The 25,174-nt window shown below is 43.9% G+C and overlaps 1 protein-coding gene across 6 annotated transcripts in view; it reads right to left on the bottom strand.

Moving 5' to 3' along the window:
• Window positions 1–25,174, bottom strand: part of RAPGEF5 (Rap guanine nucleotide exchange factor 5) — a 152,373-nt gene that overhangs the window by 55,412 nt on the left and 71,787 nt on the right. For 2 of the 6 annotated variants that reach the window (XM_090142681.1, XM_090142682.1), the window contains 3 exons: window positions 15,002–15,151; window positions 5,679–5,788; window positions 5,274–5,362 (listed from right to left, as the gene is read on the bottom strand). In XM_090142681.1, the coding sequence (XP_089998807.1) occupies window positions 5,274–5,362; window positions 5,679–5,788; window positions 15,002–15,151 (349 nt within the window). The remainder of the gene's footprint in view (window positions 1–5,273; window positions 5,363–5,678; window positions 5,789–15,001; window positions 15,152–25,174) is intronic. The other 4 variants (XM_031590087.2, XM_090142684.1, XM_031590088.2 and 1 more) reach the window with 2 other exon arrangements.

Genomic DNA, 25,174 nt, shown 5'->3' with positions numbered 1-25,174 from the left:
TTTACCAAACTTGGATCTCATCTGCAAATTCATCACCCAGTTGTACAGATTTTTGCTCCTTTTATCTTTCTTCAGCCACAGGGTTGGCTTGAGGGGGCCTGCTTCCAGCTCATATTCCCAGTCCCAGTTGCCCAACTTTTACTCCTTTCGTAAGGCTATTTTTGTGTTGGACCAGCTTCCTGATCTGACCTACCTTGCGCACACGCCCCAGCAATTCCAGTCAGTAGGATGGCAGGACATGACCACACAGAGGCAGAGATAACAGGGTGTATAGGAACATAACCTTGCATGGCCACTGGAGATGAAGCTATGGCTTCACTTATCATGAAATCCTCAAACAGTATTATCAGAACATTCTGTTACCTCTGTCTCCACCCACACTCAGCAGCATCCCAGTCTTCTCTGGCAGCTTCTCTCCATTTTGACTGTTGACAATTTACTATAATTTTCCTTTCTCTTGGCACTATATTCCTGCGTGCCTTTCTTCCTACTGCTTTTACTGTAATGCTATGAATCTCCCAGCACAAAGTCAAAATTTGAGGATGCAGTTTTGCACGCTATTCCAGCTCCTGCAAGCAATCACGGCTGCTAGAGGGATTGGTCCCTCTGTTCTCTGTCCTGCTGTCCCCCCATTTCCCACTCTGTGCTACCATCTCCCTTGGGACAAGGGCAAAGTTTGTGCTCAAGTAAACTGATCAGTCTTAACACTAACAAAAATTTAGTATTTCCTGGGCCACTGCCAAGCAAGACCAGCTCCCTGCTCAGAGCAAGCACAAAATGACACAGCAGTCTGGACCAGCACAGCAGGACCAGTGCAACAACAGTAATGGGCTGGGGAAGGCTGAGCAGCCACCTTCAACCTCAGTGCCAGCTTACACTGGAATAATGCATCAGTAAAATGACAATCTTACTGCCTAGACGCTCCCCAAATAGAATCATTTCTTTTAATTGGCATCACATTTTCAACCTTCCTCTACCACGGAAGCTGATTTATATGATAGATTATACGGCACTATTAGGAGTTCAGCAATTTCATATCTCAGTTCCTTTAGAAGTCTTTGGGGAGTAACATCTGATCCTGGTGATTTGTAACTATTCATTTTATTGATTTATTCTAAACCTACTTCTACTGACACTTCAATATGAGAAAGCTTAGACTCATTGTGCATGAAGAAACAGACCTGTGCAAAAACCTCCCCATGTCCCTGCACACTGAGACAAATGATTATTTTAGCTTTTCTGCTGTTGTCACATCAGCGTTGCTCCATGCATACTAACTCTGCTAAAGCCTTATTCCTCAGTGTGGGGCATGGCACTAACATGCACTTAGTCTACTCAGTTCACCAGCTTTTCCCAGGACTTTGTGTTTACAGTGCTGGTCAGAATGACAACAAAAAGCATTTCAGGATGGACAAGCAGTAGAAGTTAGGACTAGCGGGTATTTACTCTCTCCATCCTAAAGGCTGGAAAATAGGATCGCAAAGTGTTAGGTAAATATTTGCTCCCCTTGACATCAGTCTCTATGAATCAGACATAATCATGTTGACTTTGTGGCCATCACCAGAGCATGTTTTTAACACATTTTATTCATCAGGAACAAACCACAGCGAGCAAGAGTCCTAACATTCTTTACAACAAAGAAAAAATATCAAAAAGCAATCAGATCTTTTTCTTTTTTCTTGGATTATTAAACAAAATGCAATGCCTAGAAGAAGCAGAGGTATATTCTTTTCCAGCATCACCATTCAGCAGCTCTCTTGACTGCATCTGCTCACACAGGACAGTACAGCTCTCCTCTCACAGGTCACATACAGCTTCTCAGTGGGTGCCACCACCTCACACCAAAGCCCTATCTTTGGTGCAAGTGCAGAAAGAGAAGGAATTAAACAAAAGTAGCCTCTACTTAAGTAGCACTTGCAGTACAAATAGACATGATCTGAGGGCACCTCCCTCCCCGATGCAAGGGTATGATCCAAAAACTAAAACTACCTGCATGTATGAGGGGAGAATTCTCACTAATTTCAGGACAGTCCCAGACCCAGAATTCTAATCCCATTCACAGTCCCAGAATCAATGACACAGCAAGGAACAAATGTCGCCAGTCCTTCATTTTCCAATTTCAAAGATATGCAGACCATATCTACACCTTTACACATCTATTTTAGTCAGGTCATGAGAACTCATCTTCTTTTTCTGTCCCATCAATCGTTATCCAAGCATTCATCACAGAATTGTGAAATACCCTAAGTTGGATCACAAGGGTGATCTGCCATCCTAATTTCCATGGCAGCCTGTGGGTGCGATGACCATTGTGTCATTCCAGAGGTGGTCAAACACTGAATGCTGCCACTGTGAGGTATGCTCAAACAGCAACCAGCCAGAGAATACTTAATAGCATCCAAGGAAGGAAATGTTGCTCACATGCAGGTTGGAAAAGCTTTTGCAGACGAGAAAAACTTATCTGAAAGAAATACTGCAGTCAACATGGCTTTTGAGATCCTGAGATGCTAAGATTTGGCCTCTTGGAGATTTACTTATTCAAATCCTGATCCTCAATGGATTAGCCAGGAGGCATGCCTAGCATTTTCTGCCTGGTTATTGACTTATTTCAGGGGCCTCACTGTTCAATTCTTAAACTGCACAAGCAGCAGGCACCCCAGTGACTCCAACAATCATAGAGATTATTCAAAAAAGTTGATAGTTATAGAAATGGAAAAATTTCCAACCATGTCACAGCAGGAAACGAAAGGAATGGTTTTCCTAGGAGGTGGTATGTGACAGGCCACAGCAACCCAACAAGAAAAAAACTTCCTTTTGAGATAGAAGGCTGTAGGATTGTTAGTAGCAAGTCCCTATTTACAATGCTGCCACAAAAGCTCCCATGTATTACTAATAAAGTCATTACCAAAAACTCCTGTAATTAAACAGTTATTAAGTATGGCAGCTTGAAGAGTATTGCAAAACTCAGACTTTCAAGACATCTTTGCCCACAAAAGAAATCTGAACTACAGGACAATTCAGGTATGCACATGGTAATGTCCCCTTTAGCACCCTTAGCTACTGTAACAGTATGCAGTCATGTCAGAGACACTGGGACTCCTCAGAATGGCTGGAAGTGTCTCCAACTCTATCATAGCAGATGCTCTGAGAGCAGAATGCTTCAGGTGTCTTACTATGAGATTAGCAGAAAACGCAGAGTGCTGTGAGGCTTGGGCAAGGCACTAGCTGACTTATTGAGGAGCCCCAGGGCCTTCCTTTATTCTCAGAGCTACAGACAGGCATCTTCTGGCTGGGCCTAGAAAATAGAGAATATCTGGATCTACTGACACTATTCAGCCATGTCAATGGCTAGGAAGTGGTACTCCATGGCCACTCTAGCCCCAAGAGAATGCAGATGTTCTCCGTAACGACCACTGAGGGCTGCAATTATGATTTGTTATAGAAAAGGCAAGAAAACATGTGAAACGTCCCTTACTGTGAATCCATGCCAAGGATCAAACAGAACAACAGTCCCTGTGCGTGAGGATGTTTAACAAATACTCTTTCCAAAATTCTATACATTACAAATAAGCAAACCAAGTGGGGGCTGCAGGGAAAACAGGAGGCTGAAGAAGTCATCCTGGAACTGAAAAACCAGCAGCAGGAGCAGCAGCAGCTGAGTACATCATTTTCCTTTTCTGTTCCACTAAGCTATGTCTGCAAAAACACAAACCTGTGGGCCTTGCAACTCCACCATCCTCTGTGATGGGCCAGAATGAGCTACTTTGACCACAGCTACTTTGTTTGAGCTCTGGGACCCAGTGAGCCCTGGCCATAAAGCAGAGCAAACTGTTTCTTTCTCAGAGGAGATGCAGTAAGGCAAGATGAGGTGAGGAGACTCCAATCTACCTTTAAATACTTAGCCATCTGCTAAAAACTAGTCAAGCAGTGGCTTTAGCACTGGTTTTGAGGGCAGTTTACCAGCCCCTCTCTGTAACAATAAGAACAGGCTTACGAACTGCCTCCTGCTGACAGGAGGAAGAGAGCAAAAAGGGGAAAAAAAGAAAAGGTAATACACGTGAGAATGTATTAGCACCTAATGATTTGTGTAAGGAGTTCTTTGTACTTAAAAACACCGAAATACAATACATAACGCTAGTGAAAGTCTCACTGTTTTTCAGCAAAATTATGAGCTTATAATAAATAGCTGAGGCAGTCTCTAAGGGTGGGTCGCTGATGTCCCTCAGTCTGCAGGCAATAAACATTCATGGGGAAACTTATTCTGGGTCTAACATTTGATCTTAAGGGCCAGCTCAGGACCCTCCCCACACTGCCTATAGAACCAGGCTGACGGCATCCACAGAAGCAAAACAATCACAGCCTCCTTCTGCACTAAATATTAATGTCAAGGCAGACAAAAGCAGCACTATGAATACCATCATAATGCCGCTACCAGATACTCTATATATTTCTTCAGGGCATTCATACATCTTCGCTAGGAAGATGCCCATTGTCCCACATTAAACTAATGACTTGTTCCAAGAAGCCAATCCTGACACTCCTCTGGGAATCACAGATGTTATTTATATTTGCAGTCACTTAAAAGGATTAAAGTGTGTTTATTCTCAGTAATCTCATTTGTAGAGAGAGACATATGCAGGCACCAGGAGCATGCACGTGAACCCTGTTGGGGAGCAATGGAACGCCGGGCTCCATGCACAGTCAGTGCCTCTCTCGGCTCCTTGGGATGTGGGACCTGGGGAGCTCTCAGCAGCCCCTCCACTTTCATTAAGCTCTATGGGAATTGCAGGCGCTCCTGACGAACTACTACAGGAGCTCCGTTGACAGCGAGCCATGCACGGAGCCAGGAGATCCCACTGAAAATTAAACTGCATGTCAAGTAGCCCGATCAATATAATCACTGCTCCGGGCTGGAACAAATTGCAACGTCTGGTTGAAGACACATAAGTACAGCATCAGCTCTACAGCGTTAGGAGGAAATTTATAAGCCGCACTTGAAGAACGCGCTGAAGCGGTGGCAAATCGAGCGGCAGCCCAGAGGCTGAACCGAGTGCCGGGCTGCGATGGGGGCTGCAGGCCCGGGGACGGCACCCGCTCCGCTCCGCACGAAGTTGCCTCCCGGCTGCCTGCGCCCCGAGGCCGCGTGCCGCACGTTCTCGTTTTGCTCGCCCCGTGCCAGCGCCGGGAAGCGGCCGGCTTCCAGTCGGTGTCCCCGCATCGCCCCCCGCCCCCTCCCGGCCGCACGGGACCCCGCTGCCGGGCGCGCTTCTTACCCGTCTCTTTGTCCTGCGCGGCTTCCAGGTGCAGGTCGCTCAGGAGATGCTCTAAAATCTTCTCCGGCGTCCCCGACACCACCACGTACCTGTCGGAAAGCAGAGAATCCCCGGAGTCATCCTCCGTGGAGGACTGCGAGCGGCTGCTCCACTCGTCTTCCTCGTCTTCCTCGTCGATGTACTTGAAGTACGGCACGTCGAAGGTGGGCAGCGGCCGCTCCGCGGTCAGCGCCTCGGGCACCCGCGCCCGGCCGCTCCCCATGGCGCCCGGCTCCGCGCTGCCGCCCCTACGCGCGCCCCCCGGGGGCCATCGCCCTGCCGGGGCCGCAGCCCCGCCCGGGAGCCGCCGCCGCCTCGCACAGCGCCCGGCCCAGCCCCGCGCAGCCCCGAGCCGCGATGCCTTACCTCCCGCGCCGCTCGGGGGCCGGGCTGCGTGACCACACCTTCCGCAGCACCAGTGCGGGGCCGGCCTCCTCCCGCGGCCGCTCGCGGCCGCCTCCATCGTCCGCTTGCTGCTAGACAGACAGACAGACAGACAGACAGACAGACAGTCGTCAGTAGCCGCTCCGCGAGCAGTTCCCGGCCCCAGCTTCAGCCCCAGCCCAGGGTAACGCTCAAAGATAAGTCTGAACGCGGCCAGCGCTCCCCAGTTCTCCGCCTATAGCTTACGGCTGATGTGCATTCTATAGAGCTCCGCTTCCGCACTTAAACAAAGGCACGAAGCCGTTGGGGTAGGCACGCAATGAAAGCATCTGTGGAAATGTTTTGTGCATAGATTTCCCTTCCCTTGCAACAACTTTTGAACTCGGGCAGCACGGCGGCACAGAGAGCGGAGCGCGGCGGCAGCCTCCGGGTGAGCCCGAGCTGCGCTGCGGAGCGCGGCCGTGCCGGCACATCCCGCAACCCGAGCGCTGCCGCAGCGCAGGAGCCGAGCTCCGGGACAGGCTGTGTCTGCGCCCCGGCTCTGCTCTGCTTTAGTCTGAGCGTTCAGCGTGTCAGACAAACATTTCGATTCTTTGATTTCTGCCAAGAGCCGGTCGGTCTGACTGCTGGCATGCTCCGAGACGCAGCCCTGCCCTGGACAAGTTTTCTCTTTCTGCAAACAACGTGTAGGATCGATCTGTGAAATATCTGCAAGGGCAGACATGCGGGTACCGCACCACTTAACATCAAATGCTCACTGTAACGCTCCCAAAGGACATCAGTGAGGAGCCACACTGCAAGAATACTGAAGCATAACTGCAATCTTCTGTCTCACAGCCACGGGTTGGTGCTGCCTGCATGTACAGAAAGCTGTGCTGAGAGAAGCAGCAGAAGAGAAAGAGCCCACGAGCAAGAACCAGGCACAGCATTACCAGTGCTCAGTAGCAGGGAGGTGTATATACATGCATCCACCTCTCTGTCTCTGTTCTCTGGCGTCCTTTGAGCCCTGATACTCATTTCCCTGTGCTCACTAACACTGCGAGCTGCAGCATGAATGGGGCGTGCGTGTGCTTACACATCTATTTCACACAGATGGAAATGGCCTTTAAGCTCAACAACAGACATGACACACGTGAGCAGCGAGTGAGCATAGAGCACCATGAGAGAGAAAGCTCTGCTGTACTGAGCAGTGTCTGTGTCAGAGGGCAGCGCTCCTGCTACAGCATCCCACAGGCAGCATCACGCCCAAAAAGCCTTTGGATAACTGTATGCAAATTTACTGTGTGCAGCACCCCAGTGGGGAGATTCTCACACAGCACTTCTTTTTGTCCTTGCCCTTTTCATCAATTGTCAGGGAAGAGTAACAAACAACCCATTGTATCAGGAATCAGTATTTCCACAAAATAGTGGGGAGGAGCAGAAAATTTCTTCATTTTGCTCTCCTCTGTTGTAAATAATTTCACTTGAGAAGAACAATTATTGCTTCATTACAATCCCACTTATGTACGACATAACTCTGTGTTCAGCCAGACCCTTTAATCACACCACAAACAACAGCAATTAACCTGCACAAAGGAAAACCCAGAGACAAGTGCTGTGGATTCTCCCACTATTCACAAGTTCTGATCTCACAACAGATATTATTCTAAAACGACACAAAGGCACGCTCCATTTCTTGGAATCCTGAACAGTCTGTGAAATAATTAATCTCTCTGGCAGCCAGCTGGGTTGCTCTCAGTGCATTCCATCCAGCGGTGGATGAGGACAGAGCCCCCAGGTGACAGCAGATGTGCTGAGGAGCAGAGCAGCACCCAACTGAGCCCTACAAGTCAGCATGCTGGCTCCAGTGACATTTCCACCATGCTGACAATGAACTAGACCTCCCAGCACTTGCTCAGACCATTACACAGCCCTCACTAGGGTACCCTGCATAAACCACATGCAGCTCAGCACTGCCACTGCTTCCACCACATCAACAGAACAGAATCTCATGCTCAGGTGGTAACATTGCCCCTCAGCCTGCAGCCCCCTTTGCTGCCTGCTTGACCTTTTCCTTCGTGCACTTGTAGGGGCACGACAATACCCATATATGGCCTCAAGCAAAACACTCGCCCAGACTCTCTATGCCTCAGCTGCCTCTTCAAAAGCACAGCTCACTCCCACGTTACACAAGTGCTAGGAATGTTTATTCCATATTTATTATGGCTTTTAATGAATCCTCTCATCTCCTGATAGCTGACCACGGCACTGTCAACCTCTATGTCATTTCCCAGCAGGCGTTCCAAGCCAGCAGCATGGCCCTCTGTACTTGGCAGCCTTTTTGACCAATATTATGGTCAAGTTTCCACTGCTCCCATCTATCTTTCTCCTACCGAGATAAGCTATTCATCTCCCAAGCAATATATTTTAACAGCAGACAAGTACTGCCTTTTTTTTTTTCAGCATGAAAGTAGGCCTGGGGTGGTATAAATATTTATATGCTTACTGGAACGAAACATGGAGCTCCTTGCTTAGCGGGCCTTAACTTGTGTAGGTTATGCTTCGCATGAGCAGGAATATGCCCGTCTGAGTTACTGCCGGAGCAGAAGGAAGCAGAAGTATCTGTGCTAGTGCTGCACATAGCCCTGGTGTGTCAGCTTTGTTATAGAGGACAGCTGCAATCACAGAATACCCCGAATTGGAAGGAACCCATAAGGATCAAGTCCAGCTCCTGGCTCCACACAGCACCACCCAAAACTCAAACCATATGTCTGAGGACATTGTCCAGATGCTCCTTGAACACCGTTGGCTTGGGGCTGTGCCCACTGCCCTGGGCAACCTGTTCCATGCCTACCACCCTCTGGTGCAGAACCTTTTCCTAACCCCCAACCTGACCCTGTCCTGTTGCACTTGGTTTCTGCACTTTCTGCAACTGGCATGGAAGAACTCAACTACCAGCCAAAGCAGCCAATAAATCTGGTATCAGCCAGGGACATTTCCATGGCACTTGAATTCCTCGGTTTGGACCTAATTGAACTAATTGAAATGGGAACAGCACACAGAACGTGCTGCCTGCTAGCTGCTGGAAACATTCACAGCTGGGAACAGAGATGAAAAGCTCTGTGTGACCCAGAAGTCTTGGCAACCCATTTCTTCCTAAAAAGAACAGTGCTCTGCAAAGGATACGGAATACTCAGAAACTTGTTTCTTTATCTTTCCCAGGACAGGTTATCTGTACATTGCTATAGCCATCAGTGAAGCACCTGTAATGATGAAACACCACAAGCTAGCAATGCACTTCCCAATGACAGAACTTTTCTCTACACTGTCTTTTCAAAAAAGGGAGCTAGAGCTACCCTGATACAGACAGGCTCTCACATTACTGATCTCAGTGGGTAAAGTAACACAGAAATTAAGAGAGAAGCTGAATAAAGACATCTACAAACAGAGCACCAAAAAGCCAGCTCACATACCATTTTCTTGCTGCCAAACAACCGAGCAAAGGCAAAAAGGAGAATCCTTGAGCAACACGCAACAAAGCAAATCTTATAGAGACTATCTACTTCAAAATCACATTAAATAACAAAGAAATTGCCTTCTCTAGGAGCTATGGAGTGCAAGAACATTTTGTTTTCATAGCACAATTTGGTAAAACTGACTCAACACAATCAGACAGTGCTGATCACATCTGCCTCTGTTTTGTGTTGATGCGGGTGCCAGGGCATGTCCTTGAGCAATGGGGAAAACAGACAGAGGACTCCCAGGGCCATTAGTGTCCCAAAGAGAAGCCTGCCCCACTCAAGGAACCCACAGAGCATCCCTGCATCCAAATCTGTGGGTATAAGGAAATATTTCTCTGTAAGAAGTGTGAAATTCAAAGCTGGAGGCTGAAAGGTACTTGGAAACACAAGGGTAAGGGAGGGCCCACTAACGTGCAGGGAAGCTGCTCCAGTAGGTGGAAAAGCAGGACAAGAGACACCAAGTAACAAGACCCTCATTGCAGAAGTCAGATTGTTTTCTTGAACAAATATATTTTTGCGTGGACATTGCATGGATTTTTATGAAGATGGCAAAAAAAAAGAAGCCATGAAGACTGACCCCGGAGGGATTTTAAATCCCACTTCAGAAGTACAAGGACACAGGAGCTTTTCAGAGAAACCACTGTCAGATATTTTTTAACACAGCAAAACAGTATTTACATCTAACCTTATTCTAAGCAGCCTCTCAACCACATTAGCTCTATTTTTCATTAAAAACCTTTTGGAACAAGCAGATAAGATTTGACAAGCTCACACACAACCAAAGATGGATGTTCACAATGTGAGGTGTTTATAAATGCTAGTAGTAGACAATGAGATTAGTCCTAGCTATAAAATACATATTTGTATTACACATGTGGCAGAAAGCAGGAAAAGTAAAGCATCCGATTAGCAGCTCTCCCTATAAGCGACAGTCTTTCAGACAGCATCTATCAAAGATTAAAGATGATTACTTGCTTATACCTTGCTATGTTTTTCCTTGGAATCTGTAAGCAGATTTAGATTTCAAGTCCCCTAGGTACACATACCCATACCAAAAAATGGCCCTGTTCTTTACAGGATATCCTTTGTTTTTTGACAAGAAACTGGAAATGAACACATCACAATTAAAGTGGAGACTGACTGCAGTATCTCTGATCTCTGTGGATAATACACCTCAGAATGCGTTGCCATATTTCACTGAGTTTTGAGAGAGACCAATATCTACATTAACAGGCTCAAGTCACTTTCAACTGCAGCAGGAGAAAAGCATTTCAAAGTCACCAGCACAGCTGACCTGACCTACAGAAGGAGACTGGTAAATATTCTTTTATTCTAGAAAGACGGAAATAAAAAAAACTGTTACTATTCTACCTCAACTTACAATATTGTAGCACAAAACATTTTAAATGGGACTGTCTATTTTGTAGCCAGTTGCATGACCACCACTTTTTCCAAATTTCAAGGGAAAAATTACTTTACTGAGCAGCAGGATGCTGCTTTTCTTATGGCAATTTTTAAGACTAATAAGACTAATAAGAATAAAAAAAAAAAAAACTCTCAAAAGGTTACGCTGTTTTATTTCACCATAAAGCATAGCTTGTAGAACATTTTATTATTTTTCTCATCTCGTGAACTTTTCTCCAATTCTTCTTGGTACTCAGATATTTCCATTTCTCTGTCCACCATTTAAACCTACTTGTATAGCTACGTGCTAATCCAGAGAATACTGGGAGAAACAGATCTCCACTAATGAAAAATTCAAATGGCTTATGCAGTGATTTCATTGTCTCTCAGTGACTTCTGACCAGCCTATAAAACTACAAAACATTTGGAATTATTCAACTGCCACCTCCGAAGGGAATGCAAGGACCACACCAAAACTTCCCTGTCTCACACTGTGCTCCCTGCCTCAGCGATGCACAGCAAAGAACCCCAGCTATGCTGATCAGAACCTGCTCTGAGTAAGTTCACTTTGCACATGGTGCTAAAACAAGCACGAGCCACATCTTGACCAAAAAAAATCAAAATCTTTTGGAATATCACATCTAGTAACGCACAGAAAAAGGCCCTTCTGCAAAAACTGTTGGTGCTGTCATCTGCATACTGAGTGGCTGCTGCAAAGGCAATGTTAATAACAAGTTACCCTTGTAGAGGGGTCAAACGGATAGTGCTGGTAAGACAGAGATGACAGACAACAGGCATCAGGGAAAAGATTAATATCCCTACACAGTCATACATCAAGGAACTCAATTTTTGCCTGTAATCCCAAAACTGCTGAGAGTAGGATTATTTCTGCTTTCCCTATTACTAAGAAGAAAGAAACCACTCACGGGAACAGGGCACTGCTAAACACAGTCCTTGTGTGAGTAGAAGGCAAAAGAAACCTCAGTCACATATCTTCCTGAGCTACAGCAGTGATCCCACTGCAGGCAAAACTGGGGCTTCATCCTGCAGATCACTTAAAGAAGTAAAAATCTGTATAGTTCAGGAAAGACAAAAGGAAAAAGAGGAGAGCCTTCCACTGTGTTCCACAGCAGGTTAGTGACAAGGAATGGCCCAAGGCCAGGCCCCTGACCGAACCCCCATTACCTCCAACTATTGCCATTTAAAACTAAAGCATCTTTATGGATCGGAGGTCAATGAAAAGAAGCAAAATGTCTAACATAGGGAAAAAAGCACACTTTCTAAAATAACATGAAAGAAAGCATTACTGGTGTCACAATCATCAAAGTAATGACTTCATAGCCTTAGCCCTCCACACCTCCTTGTTGGATAATGACAAATGTCTTTTTGAGACAACTGAAGGCTGTGCGTTTCGTTTTCCCCTGTCTTTGAGCACACACTCTTCACAGCTCTTAGGAGATAAGTCTGACAGCCTGACAGAGTGCTGCCACCTTGGCAAGGACAACCCAGGAGTCCTTCCCTCTGAAACCACACAAAAGCTGAGGAGAAAAGGAGGGGGGATTGTGAGAGAGACAAAAGACATGAGGACAACATTAATATTGTTATCATTCTCTCACAGCTGGCAGAGCAGCACTTATTTCAAAAGCACAAGGATATGGAAGAATTGGAGGCCTAGAGCACGAATACTTTTTTTTTTTTTAAAAAAAAAAACAAACCAACTTGAAACAAGACAGGATAAATTAATGTGAGTGCAGAACAAAAGGGGTAGGTGCTAACTATCTCTTTCAGTTGCCATGGGATTAGCGCAGCAGTATGTGGAGCTGGATGGAGATTTTTCAACACAACTTCCTTTTCCTTTTGAAAATATGTGGATTCCTGAGAACTGACCCTCTGCCAGGACACATCAAGCCAAAGGAAAGCCAAGCTGTCAGGCTCTCTGCACTCCCCAAGCTGCCAGAGGCTCAGGGTCCCAGCCCCACACCTGGGCATCCAAGTCCCTGAGCCTTCAGAATAGGTGGCTGGAGAACTAAGTCTGTACTTCTGCTCTCATTTTCAACTATATGGCTTTCAACTGAATCAGAATTTTCTCCTCTGAAGAATTAAGACTTCCTACAGAACAAAAAGCTTACAGCCAGATGCAAGTATCTGTCTTGCACATAAAGCACCAGGTCAACCCACCAGTTGCTGACAGGAGCATCTTTCAGTGATGTAGTGACAGAGGATCAAGCCTTAGTTCAATGACATTCATGAAGGAAATAACAGGATGACTACAGGACTTCTTAGTTAGGAAGCGGGGAAGACTGCAGACTTCACCCAGATACCCCAAGACTGCCAATACAAACTGCTACTGCCATACGTGTAAGGGAAAATAAAAACAAAGGTTATTTATACACAGAAGCTCTACTTGAGAATAATCTTGACAACAAAGTATTAAATTCTAGAAATTACTGGAATATGCAAGGGGGACTAAATAACAAGTTCAGATGTTGATTAACATCTGAAAGAGCTGGAACTCAGCTTCCAAAGCAGCATGCTCACAGCTCTTCCACGGCCATGAAAACTGCAGAAGATAACTCACTAACATTAGTTGGTTTAATTTATTAGCATAGACAAATATTCACCTTGGTAAGGACACATGTGCAAAGGCTTTACAACCTCTATAATGGACATAGCAATAAATAAAGTCTCCTGAATGAAAGGAAGAGAGACAGCAGTAAATATATGACACTGTCAGCCTTATGTTGTTCTAATTACCTACGTCGGGCACCTACAGCTTCTTAGTCAAACAGACATGGCTGTTAGTCTCTTTTTTTTTTTCCCTTTCACTCCAATTTATGCATAGTGTGAAATAAAATATTATTTGTAAAAACTGATTTATCCCATCACTGTCTGCCAGGGAAACCTCTGTCTCCTGCCCTAGGTCCATAGTACCTCTGAATGCTGACATTGCCATTCTAGTACAAAAAAAAAAAAAAAAAAAAAGGAAATGGGAAAATACAAGCATATATGCTATCCATATTATAAGCCATAAATGCAAGTGTGGAAGATTAAAACAGCTACCAAACTGAGGTGCTGTTTGCATTTATCCCTGAAAAGCACGTATCTTTTTCTAGCACCCCTGTGCTCACAGAAAGAAGGAACTGATTGTTCACAATCAAACACCGAGCAAAGAACCCTGTCTGTTCTGGCTTCACAAAAGGCTTAAAATGAACTCCAGAAAGCAGAATATTATGTGAAGCTCATGCTCACTCCAGAGAACTCCAAAACCAACATTTCTCAAACGCGTTGACATTTAACAGGAGCTTCCAAGAGAAAGTGTGAACAAGCACTGAATAAGGCAGTAAAAAATGTATTCCAAAGCTAACATTTAAAATAAAACCAGGGTACTTATCTGCTAATCAAACAGAAAAAGTCACAAACTAGAGTTTACCCTGTGTTCTGGTGTTTGTTTGTTTGTTTTCTGATTTGGATATAACACTGTGATTTCTTCTGAGAGAAGAAAAAAAAATTATCATCACCATAAATATAATGTCCTTGGGTTTAGATGACAGTTTTAACTACCTCCAAAGTAGCCTGAAATGACCAGTCTTTTTCTAAATCTTCCTAATGGTTCTTTTGCTAATTAATTAATGCATCTAAATCATTCAAAAATAGGTAAGCTACTAATCACTTACAGACTTGATATCCTAAGGAGACAATGAGGCTGCCAAAAAAAAAAAGGAAAAAAATGGGTAGAAGGAAAAATAAAGCCCACTCCTTCCATTTAACAGTAGGAAATTTGATTCTGCATTTCTTAAGCAGGGTAAAATGCCTACTAACTCCAATAGTGTATAAGAGAAATAGTTCAGTAGATTTCTTGTCTACATTTAGCAAGAATATGAAAAAGAGAGAAAAGGAGGGGAAGAACAGGTTAACAATTAACCAGGTATTTATTGGCAGTAATCCATCCCAAACCGGAGGTTACAACACACAAGAAAGAAATTTTATTGCAAGATTACAATTAAAAAAAAGAAAGGATTTCTGGTATACTTATGTAAAGAATAATACTTCATAAAATTAAATTTTTAGGTATTGAGGAAAACCGAAATGTCACAAACAATAACAATCACAAAAAATATACAACGCCAGTTAAATGTGCTAACATTTTATATTTCTCCTGTTTTATGAATTTAAATAATCACATATTAAGATACTTCCATTTTTTTCCAGGGAGATGAAAATATCTGCTGCTTAACTAACTATACGGTCTAAAAATACATTTCAGTATGAATGCTGGGAGTCTCCTCTCTGCTTCCTTTAGATAATACAATCGTGTCCAACTTTAGGAGGAAGATAAGTTAGTTACACCAAGGGCAATCTCAACATTTATACAAGTTATGGAATAGAAAAATGCATAGTTACCATGGCAACTGGTAAATCACATGGTTTCTGCAATGAGATGCAAGGCATCTTGAGTAAACACTCATACGTATGCTTCTGTGTCCTCTGCACAGACTGTTCCTTTGTTGAGGAATGTGCACAGGAGTGCCATAGTCCAGACTGCACCCTCTTCTGCAAAAAGTTGGTACAAGTGATTCAAAATGTTATTGTTGTACGGGATCTTTTAACTGGACCCATCATCAGAAAAGGAAGGAATACTAAAATAATAATAATAAACAATTGAATGCTTTGTTATGATTCACCTCAGTCAAAACTGTGAACATTTAACACTGACAATGTGCTTCTCAAGGTCACATTGGACCTGGCACCAGAGGACTGCTCACAGCAGCGCTAGAGGAGTGCTCCTGTTGGATGTGCAGCAGCACACTGTGGGCAGATGGAGCTTCTCCTGTCCGCAGCCACCTGCCCCACCCATTAGATGGATGTTCAATCCCGCGAAGCCAGGACATCTGATCTGCCCTTGCCTCAGTCCCAAACCATGCCGCTGCATGCTTTTGCAGGTTCTGATCTTATCAGCAGCCAACATTCAGCCTCTCCCTCAGAGGCCTCTCCTCTTCCCAGCTTTCTACAATGACAGCTCCCCAGAAAAATCTCCCCAGACTATATTCCTTTCCTGCCAATCACAGAGCACTAAAATTTCCATCAGTCTCTGGGCTGCTGGCCTTTTCTAGCTTTCATTCAACCACTATCATGTCCACACATGGCTCCATCCCCAGCCTTTTAGTTCACTCCCAGGAGCAGCATCAACACACGATTCCCCAGCAATCTTCTTTGGATCACCACCTTTCTCCTCCCCCAAAATGTCTCCTCCTTCTTGGACACCCAAGCAACTTGACACAGTGTCATCTATAGGAAACTACAGAGAGCAACAGTGCTATACTACATGACAGTATCTAATATCACACCAGACACAGAGGGGTTTCTCTGGTCACCAGTGCGGATTCTCTTCTGGCCCTATTCTCTATCCCACACTACATTCCATCACCACCACACAGCAGAGCACAGACTCCCTGGACACTGCCAACACCTACGGTGATGCCCAAGAAACAACAAAGCCTTTCCATATCTCTGATCCTCACCTCTCTTCCCTCATTCCCAGCTCAGACTCCTTCCTGACTTTCATAGCTTTATGTAAGAGCTTTATTTAGATTTGTATTCTTTTAGTGCATAAACTCGAGTTCTCACCTAACTAACCTTTTCCTCCTTATTCAGGAAAGCATTTTTACAGCTGTATCTCTCAGTTACCCTAAGTCATTCCAGCAATAACTTCTTAAACGTGTTTACTTTGCCATTCCCATCCTGCTGGCCATTTGCTGTTCGACCTGAACCTTGACAGGTAAGGAGATGTCACAGCTGAAGAAGAGACATGTTCTGGAATTCATCAGCTGTCAGAGAGATTTGAGCAAAGGAAAGAGAAAATGAGATGTGTGAACAAATGACCAGGTCTTACCTCCCTAATAGAACCCTGTGGAGAGGGTTACAATATCCAAGTACTCCAGGGAAATAATTAATGATCCTTTCTTCAGTTCAGTCATGTTTCAAGAAGCAATCGCCTGAGTTACTAAGTGCTTGAGACTGCCTCTGTAATTGCGATGATTTATTTTATGCGTTATCCTAACTACAGCACTAGGTCAGGAGGACTTGTGCCTTATGGATGCCTTGAATTTTAACACAGCCATAGGAGGATTAAGAGAATGCGATCTGAAAGACAGACTACAATAGTTCAACTGAGGAAAAAAAAGTCTATAAATCTCCGGTATCAGAAATATTAGGCTTCTGTTAGGTTTTTAATAAAATGGATCATATTTTCAGGTAATTTGAAACAGAAATGGCTTACATTTTCCTTTGCTCCCTTGAAATGCAAGTAATCACAATCTAATGTTATTAAAGATCCATTAGGATTTATTTTCCAGTGTTAGTAACAAATGTGTAACTATCCACTCATGTAACTACCCACAAAAGGCAAAAAAGGAAAGAAAAGCTTTTCTCCCTATCTTACGCCTCCATCTATCCCAGAGGAAAATCTTTCTCTTCAAAGCTCAATCCTTCTCCGCCACTCTGGATTTGTGCTGGCACAGCACATAGTCATAGGCTCCTGGGTTGTTGTATGACATACAGGTACAACCTTGCACATAGCTGCCCACCTGTCCTCCCAAGGAAATGCTGTGCCAAAGAATATTTTGTGAGGACAAACCTTCATGCTGAATGATCCAATATAGAGGTCTCTTTGGGGGACCCAACCTCTGGTCCCTTCACTTTTAGCTGCATAAGGCTCCAATGGCATAGAAGGACGTTGCTAGGATAATGAAAATTGAAAATGCTGTCATCACTAGAACTTTCAGGCTGTTTGCAGACCTTGAAGGCAATTCCCCTTTGCCCCCATAAACTGTGCCCCCACGATCACTGTAGCAAAAGTATTGCTAACCTGCAGTGCTATTTTGCCAACTGCTGTGCCTCAAGGTTAGCAGTGTGGAGAACATGAAGCTAATTTCCAAGGTCAAAATAAAAACACAGCAATGATAGTAACTTTCACTCATTTGGTATTCAGGATGCATTCTTTCTGAATATCACATCACAAAATCAGTGCCAATTCATCAGGTTTTAAGCTTTGTCTCATTAAAAATTAGACTATGCTTAAAGTAAAATGCAATTTTTTATTTGATCTGATTAAGATGTTTCTGTACAGCACGAGTTAAGCCTCTAATTATCTGTATCTCTATATTATCTCAATTGTTATTTAAATATAAGCAAATTCATAACAATCCATTTTGATGGACAACATTCATGTACTAAAAAGAGGTAAAGCAAAAGAAGTCGAGATGCTGAATGTCAAGCTGCGATGGTCTGAAAATGAAAATGTTTCCCTGTCCTGAGTATGCCAGGAAAGTGAGAGCTCCTATGACATTTGGCAGCGATTTCCCCTGACAAAGCAACTTTCTGTGGCTTTAATTTTTATAAAAGCCCCAATTGATCTAGAGTTAGCTCCTTGCCCCTAACAATGCAATACAGATGAAGTTCATTAAACATATTTTCTAAGGTGGCAAAGGGAAGTTTTGCTATAGCAAGCACTTAGCATGCATGTGGAGAAGCAGAAAGGAAAAAAAAAATGGAATGTAAAAAGGATTGGAACAAATTATTTGCTATAAAAGCAAAAGTGGTATGGGCATTTTGATATTATGTGTTGTGCTGCATTAGCAAAATGGCCAACATGAAGACTCCATACCATGGGAAGAATTATTAGGATATTAATCAATAGGATTTTTTTAGCAGGCTGAGCATCCAGCTATTCGACACAGATCTTCTCCATGCATGAGAGCAGTGGAATACAGGAAACCTCAGCTTTAACGAATTACAAGAAAAACTGCAAATGCCTAAAAGATTATAGTTAATTTACACAGTATCATGATAAGGCAGGTCTTACAGCTTTGTTGCTATATCTGCTGGACTGCAAAACCCTCATCTCTTCTTACTGCAGGTAAGGCATTCTTTTCTACCATTCCGCTATAATTAAATGACAAAATTGGCTTTTTTTTTTTCCCACTCCTGTGAGATCCTCACAACAGAGTGAACATCAGACAAATTAAAAACTAATAGTATCTTAGAACAACAGATATACGTACAATTTACTGCATAGCCTTTGTCTAGTGCAAATATTTACTATTTTCATGTCACTGCAATGAAAACAGTAAACGTCAATTGATTAACAGGTAAATATTAGCCAGCAAGCATTGTGAGAGCATTACAGTAGCAGCAGACAAGGAAAATAATGAAGACAAGGAAAATAATGAAGACAAACTGTACCCTTCTTCCCCGCACAACAGAAATGTAACTTTTGTAGCAGGGAAAAGATAGCCATATCAGTATGAATACATCAGCGTGCCTGTAACAGCTGAGGGTGGGAGTGGGAACAGAGGAGTTCCTGGAAGCATACAGCCACCCAGCGCAAGAACAGAGCAATTCCCTCCTGCAGATGGCTATGGATCCCACACAACTTAACACAGATGCCCACTGCTCTGCTGTACAACTGGAGCATTCTGTGCCAGCATAGCTTCCTGCAAGGAAATGTCCAAAATGAAATTTAAAAGTTTGATTTTTAAAGGTGTCCTGCAATGAAAGCTGTCCCTCTGAAAAAAAAAACAAAGGTCACTTTTAAGACTGCACCTGACCTAGGGGTCTCTGCCTAATGGCCAGGCTCCAGCACCAGCCCTGCTCTTTGGGGAGCCAGCTACAGCCTGCATGTCTCACTCTCTTCATCAGCAGGCACCAGATGGAGTGCAGGGAAGGCAACATGCACAGCACCAACATCCCTGAGAGAGGGGCACAGAAGTTTTGTACAGGGCTCAGATGCAATCCCTGAGATTCAGGCTCTGCTTTGAAGTACTGAAAAAGAGATTCAAATTTTTCAGAAACTGCTGGAGGAACAATTGGTACAGTCTGAAGAAATGTAAAGGAGAGGGGCGTTGGCACAGATGGATCATCAGCAGAAAGCATCTTCTTTATGTTACCAGCTAAGGCTGCATGCAAATGGCTGGTTATTTCTCCAACATGAAAAAAGGTTCCATAAGTATGTCGTGTAGGAGATCAGCTTTGCTTCCAACAGGCTTTATAATCTACTTTTTGAATACATGAACAGCATGAACACACATTGGCACTTATCTCTACAGAAGAGAGAACTGGGGGACCACGAGCATCCTGAGCTCCTTGGTGAAGGAAGCCTGCCATATCCTTAATGAAACCCTGGGAAAGATTCCATATGTAAGATATCATCACCTGGGTTCCCAGTAGGGCATTGCTCACATTGCTCAAATTCCTCTTGAAAACCTTCTGATGGCAGCCATAAAGCAGGCAGAACAGTCCTCACCTCACCCAGATCTAATGGACTTCTACCTCTGTGGGGAATGGCAGTAAAGGACTTACTGCAAAGGCAGTTTCAGTTAGAAGCTACATATTTCTTTTACACAGGTTCATCAAATCCAGGAAGCCAAAAAAAAAATCAATATAGCATAATAATTATGTCTCTATAGGCACCGTGTATGGACTGACTATTTAGACAAACTCCGTGTGTTGATTCAACTTGCACATGGGGAGAAAAAGACAGAGTCAGTATACTTTCAGCTTTGTGCCATTCACACAATGAAATCCAGGCCTGAATGTGGCTGGTTTTTAGCTCCAAACCTAAACAACAAGCCTTTGCATGTGAGAATTGAAATCCTGACCCTTTCTCTGAGTTGCCTTCCCTTCACCATAACCACAGAAAATCTATTAGCTTGCTAAGTATGGCCAAGCAGCATATTTTGCAAGCACTTCATTCAACTGCCATAGTTGTATCCACAGGTATATTTTTAATGATTCTGTGGAGAAAGATCCCCTATTTGCAGTATCAAAATTGTCTGATAAAAAGGCCTGGACTTACATTACATTAATCTAAAAATGGAATAGATACTGCAATATTTCAACCACACCAAGAAGGCAATGCATGTTTGAATTTGGTGCTAGTTTCTCCAATTAAAGAAGAGCAGATTCTTCTTGGTTCTTCCCAGTGCTGGGCTAAGCAGAAGTGCTTCTCCAAGTAGAGTCTGCCCAGGTCTGCTCCCATCATCTACCAGAGAAAATGGAGAATTAAGGGCTGGTGCTCTCTGTCTGCTACTGCAGGTGACGCAGTGCCAGGCAGACTTTCAGGGGACAGAGCTGATGCGTAACACAGCCAAAACAGCGATTTGAGCTGTATGCCTTTCCCTTGACCAAAGAGGGCTGTGTAATTCAGCACTGTCCCCTGCTCAGGGCTCACCACAGTACAGCTTGGAAATCCCAGATTTGCTTTCCAGCAAGCTGCTCACAAGGAAATACCACACACTATCCGTGATCTTCCTGAGTTAGGTCACTATCATTTTCCAAGGCACCAAATGAGGCTTTTTTTCCTTCAACCAGCACCACCTGCTGCTCCCATACATCAGAGTGTTCTCTACTCCACAGAGTGAAAAAAAGCTGAGAACGGCTTGCCACATGCTATCAGAAAGCATATTTGAGGACAGCCGCGAGGTCGTTGCTAATTTCCAATCCTGTTTCATGTTTCCACGTGAAACATCTAATTAAAACTTTTCACCCAGTAGTTAAGATGAAATTCATGCATATGCACTTAAGACGTTATTTTCACATGCTGTGAATTAGAATATAGAAGGTGCTGCACACAGCAGTAGGAACGCTAATCGAGGAAAGAAAGGGGAATACCTGCTTTGATTTAGAGGAGGACAGTCAGCAAAAATCCCCTTATCTCCTGGGTTTTCATTCCTTTGCTCTCTGAGCTGCCACATGCAACCAAAAAAATGAATGCAAGTGTTGTATTAACTGCTACCAAATCAGCATTCTCCACAGGTGGCTGTATGCCAAGCACATCTTGCAAAATGCCACCACCTTCCAAGGCTACAGCACGACAGAAGCATTAGACCCCAAGGGCTATACTCTGCTCTCACTGAAAAATACCTATTAACGTCAGCAGGAGCTGAACTAAGCTTTAAAATGCAGGCAGGCACAGTGAGTGACAGAACGGTCTTAGCAGAAATGCAAGGTCGAGTTGTCTTTCTTTTCTTGCTGTGGCAGAGGCTTCAACAACATAAGCAATGCCATATACTTTACAGCTGCCCTTCTTCACACTTTACACACTTTTTTCCAAAAGGCCCTCACTGCAAATTGACTGACTCTGGCAGAATGGAAGCAGCTGAATAAAAGGGAAAGGCAGACTGTTCATACCCCACACTCCAGGTGACCTTGCCTGCAGGAGCAAATGCTGACAAATGCTGGTGGCATTTATTCCAGTGAGGTCCTGTCACAGGCCACCAGATGTCAGCAGAAAGGTAGGCTGCCCCAGCGGCTGGGAAAGGGCTGTGATGTCAGCACAGCAGTACCTGCAATCAAAGGAGATCCCAGCTGGTGCAGAGCATCCTGCCACAGGAACCACACCGTCTACGCAAGAGCAGCTCTTATCACAGAATGTGCTCAAAACAGGAGCAAACTGAGTTTTACAGTTTGTCAGTTTGCAGGAAACATGGTTATCTGTTTCATACGTGTCTCCTGCATTACTGGCCCAAATCTACACTTTAATGAAGTAGCAAGTTCTTCTTAAATATATTTCACAGAACCACAGAAACACCAAGGTTGGAAAAGACCTATAAGATCATCCAGTCCAACCACCCACCTATCACCAATGGTTCTCGCTAAACCATGTCCCTGAACACAACGCCCAAATGGTACCTTGAACACCTCCAGGGTCAGTGACTCCACCACCTCCCTGGGCAGCCCATTCCAGTGCCCGAACACTCTTTCAGAAAGTAGTATTTCCTAACATCCAGCCTAAATCTCCCCTGACACAGCTTGAAGCCATTCCCTCTAGTCCTATCATCAGTTATACAAGAGAAGAGGCCAATCCCCAGCTCACTATAACCTCCCTTCAGGTAGTTATAGACAGCAATAAGGTCTCCCCTGAGCCTCTTCTCATATTGTGAGAATATGAGGGGAAAAAAAAGAAAAAAGGAAGAATAAAAGAGAAAAAAAAAAAGAAAGGATGATTAGAAGTCCTGAGTCCTTCTAAATGACTGCGATCTGTGGGCAGGCTAGCTACCAAATCTCAGACACACTCTGGAGAGGACAATGTGGTACACAGGCATCAACTTCTAGCTTGGCAACATCTTTCCAGATACCTTCACTGTTTCATCTCAGCCAAGCCCACACTGTGAGCCATAGCCAGATGTCCTTGATTGGTTTCAATTCTAAGAGAAAAGAGAGTAAAGCAAGGAATTATTCAAATGCTCTCTGTCACTGACAGGTGAAGGTCAAATTATGTAAGTTGCTCTAAAAGTAATCACTTCTATTTATTTCCACAGAAACAACATATGCAAGTAGCACAATAACACCACTCGATTGAGTAAATTCTCAAGAATTATATGAATTATGCAGATGGACAAAACTTGAGAACAATTTGTGAAATGAAGTTTTGGCGCCCCTAACTAGAGGGCTCAAACCTGAACAGAATTGGAAGTATCTGAACTCTACATTATGAAGAGGTAGCATGCTGTCACTGTGAGGGTCAGCTCTGTCACCATATCTCATTCCCACCTCATACTCACATCCTTCTACCACGTAGAAAACTAACCCAACTGAAAAACAGCCCCCCCAAAAGGGTGTACTTGTTTTATTTTTCAGCTGGATTATCCTGTCTGTTCACAAAGCAGCACCAGACAGGGCTAGGACAAGGTGCAGGAGCAGGACTGGCTCAAAGTCTAGCTGCTTCCATCCTTCTGGAACGTCCAAACCACCTCTCAAGGATCGCAAAGCAATTCATCAACACTCATTAACGTTTTACAGCACTCCTTCAAGGTCCTACTGCTCAAAAGCCCATTTTATACCTGGGTTAACAAAGACACAGAGAAGTGATGGGACTTGGAAAAGGTTACATATTAAATAACCAATGGGGTCAAAAATAAAATCCAGGTACCAGGACTCCAACATTCACTTTTAGACTGTTCCTAAACTTGCCCTAAACTGTTATCACTTTTTACCCCCTCCACTCTATTAGCTAAGCTATTGTCACATGCAGGAATGAGTCACTGCCCTACACCAAAGAAAGCCCAGCAGGCAAAATGTGCACGTGGAATTTCCTTCTATACAAAGTCATTTAATGTTACAGAATAAATCAAAGAGTAGCAAACTGGGCTTTCTTTTCTTTTAAACGCTAGACCAAGCATCTGGAGGAAAGAAAGTATTATGGGAATACAGAACTTGACTCAAAGGAAAAGAGCGAGTTTTGCAGTATCCTGCACATGCTTCTATACTGCAGTCACAGCACGTGTTGTGAGCACAGGCATGACTCGCCTCAATTGTATTTTTACAGGAATAAAGACTTCACCATCTCACTGCCATTTTGCACAGCTGGTAATAGAGCATTCTTTTCCAAACCTTGGGCCACATTAAAAAGATTCAACAAAAAGAATAGTAAGCCCTCTTAAAAAATTGTTAAAAGGAAAAAAGTATTTTCCTTTACTATAAGTGTTTCAAGAGGTTTAAAAAGCTTTTCCTAGCAGCCAAACAATCCCAGTTCTACAGCTGAGATGGAGACCATTTCCTTATCTCTGTCCAACTTCTTCCATTACAAAAAGATGCCTGTGCCTGTACCTCACTGAAAAAATCCTAGGACCTGCAGAAGCCTTTCCTTCTCAAAAGATAAGGAGGTTGACTTACCCAGAGCAGCTGATCACCTAGGGCTACGTATTCATTCCAATACACAAAAGATTGACCTTCAGGAACATGGCACTCTCTGGAACATGACAGAACTAATCCCAGCCCCTGTTGCTCCTCATTCAGACCAGAAACTTGAACTTCATCTTACCTCTGCAGCATGCATGCACCTACCACTTACGCTTTAATCAACGCAGAGTGATAAACTGACAAACTCGCTAACAGACTCATTTTTTCTTGGCCTGCAGTTGAGAACTATTAAGTCAAAATTGCAATCATCTTACCCTGGTATAGCTGCCTGGTTAATACTGCAGGACTAACAGACAAAAGGAAACAGCTTAATTTCTTCTGCTCCAATGACCTGTACCATCTCATGTCAATCCAAGCCAAAAAAGTTCTTGCGAAAGCTGTCTGTGCTATTGCTGTTACATGTTTGATCAGCAGTTATGCTGCAGATACAAAGCAGCCTCTGATATAATAGGAGGGAGCTAAAAGCAATATATCAGCTCTCAAGGCCCTGGGTAGATTCATCCAAGCCAGAGCAGAGAACACAAATGAGTTTTTTAAGAAGTGAAGCACAGACCTCAGATTGGACATCATTTGTTTGAAAGAATATTTTTCCATCAGTACCCCAATTACTGACAACCTAAGCAATACATCAGTGTGAGGCTGTTTGTCAGGGTAACAAACACCACAGCTCTGGGCATGTCCTGACACTTGTTCTTGTCTCTGTGTGCAAGTGTCCACTCCATTAGATAGGTGCACCCCAAAATAGCCTTGATGTCTCAGGGCTGGAATTTCCTCAAGAAATTCTTCAGTTGTGAGTAATCTATTCAACCCCAGGCTTTAAATCGTTAATCTCCTTTTGTAAGCCTTTTCACAGCCTCAGCCTGACCATACCCTGCT

The sequence above is a fragment of the Phasianus colchicus genome, chromosome 6, assembly GCF_987193195.1.
Source record: "Phasianus colchicus chromosome 6, bPhaCol1.hap1.1, whole genome shotgun sequence".
Classification (NCBI taxonomy): domain Eukaryota; kingdom Metazoa; phylum Chordata; class Aves; order Galliformes; family Phasianidae; genus Phasianus; species Phasianus colchicus.
This window is presented reverse-complemented; position numbering and strand designations above follow the sequence as displayed.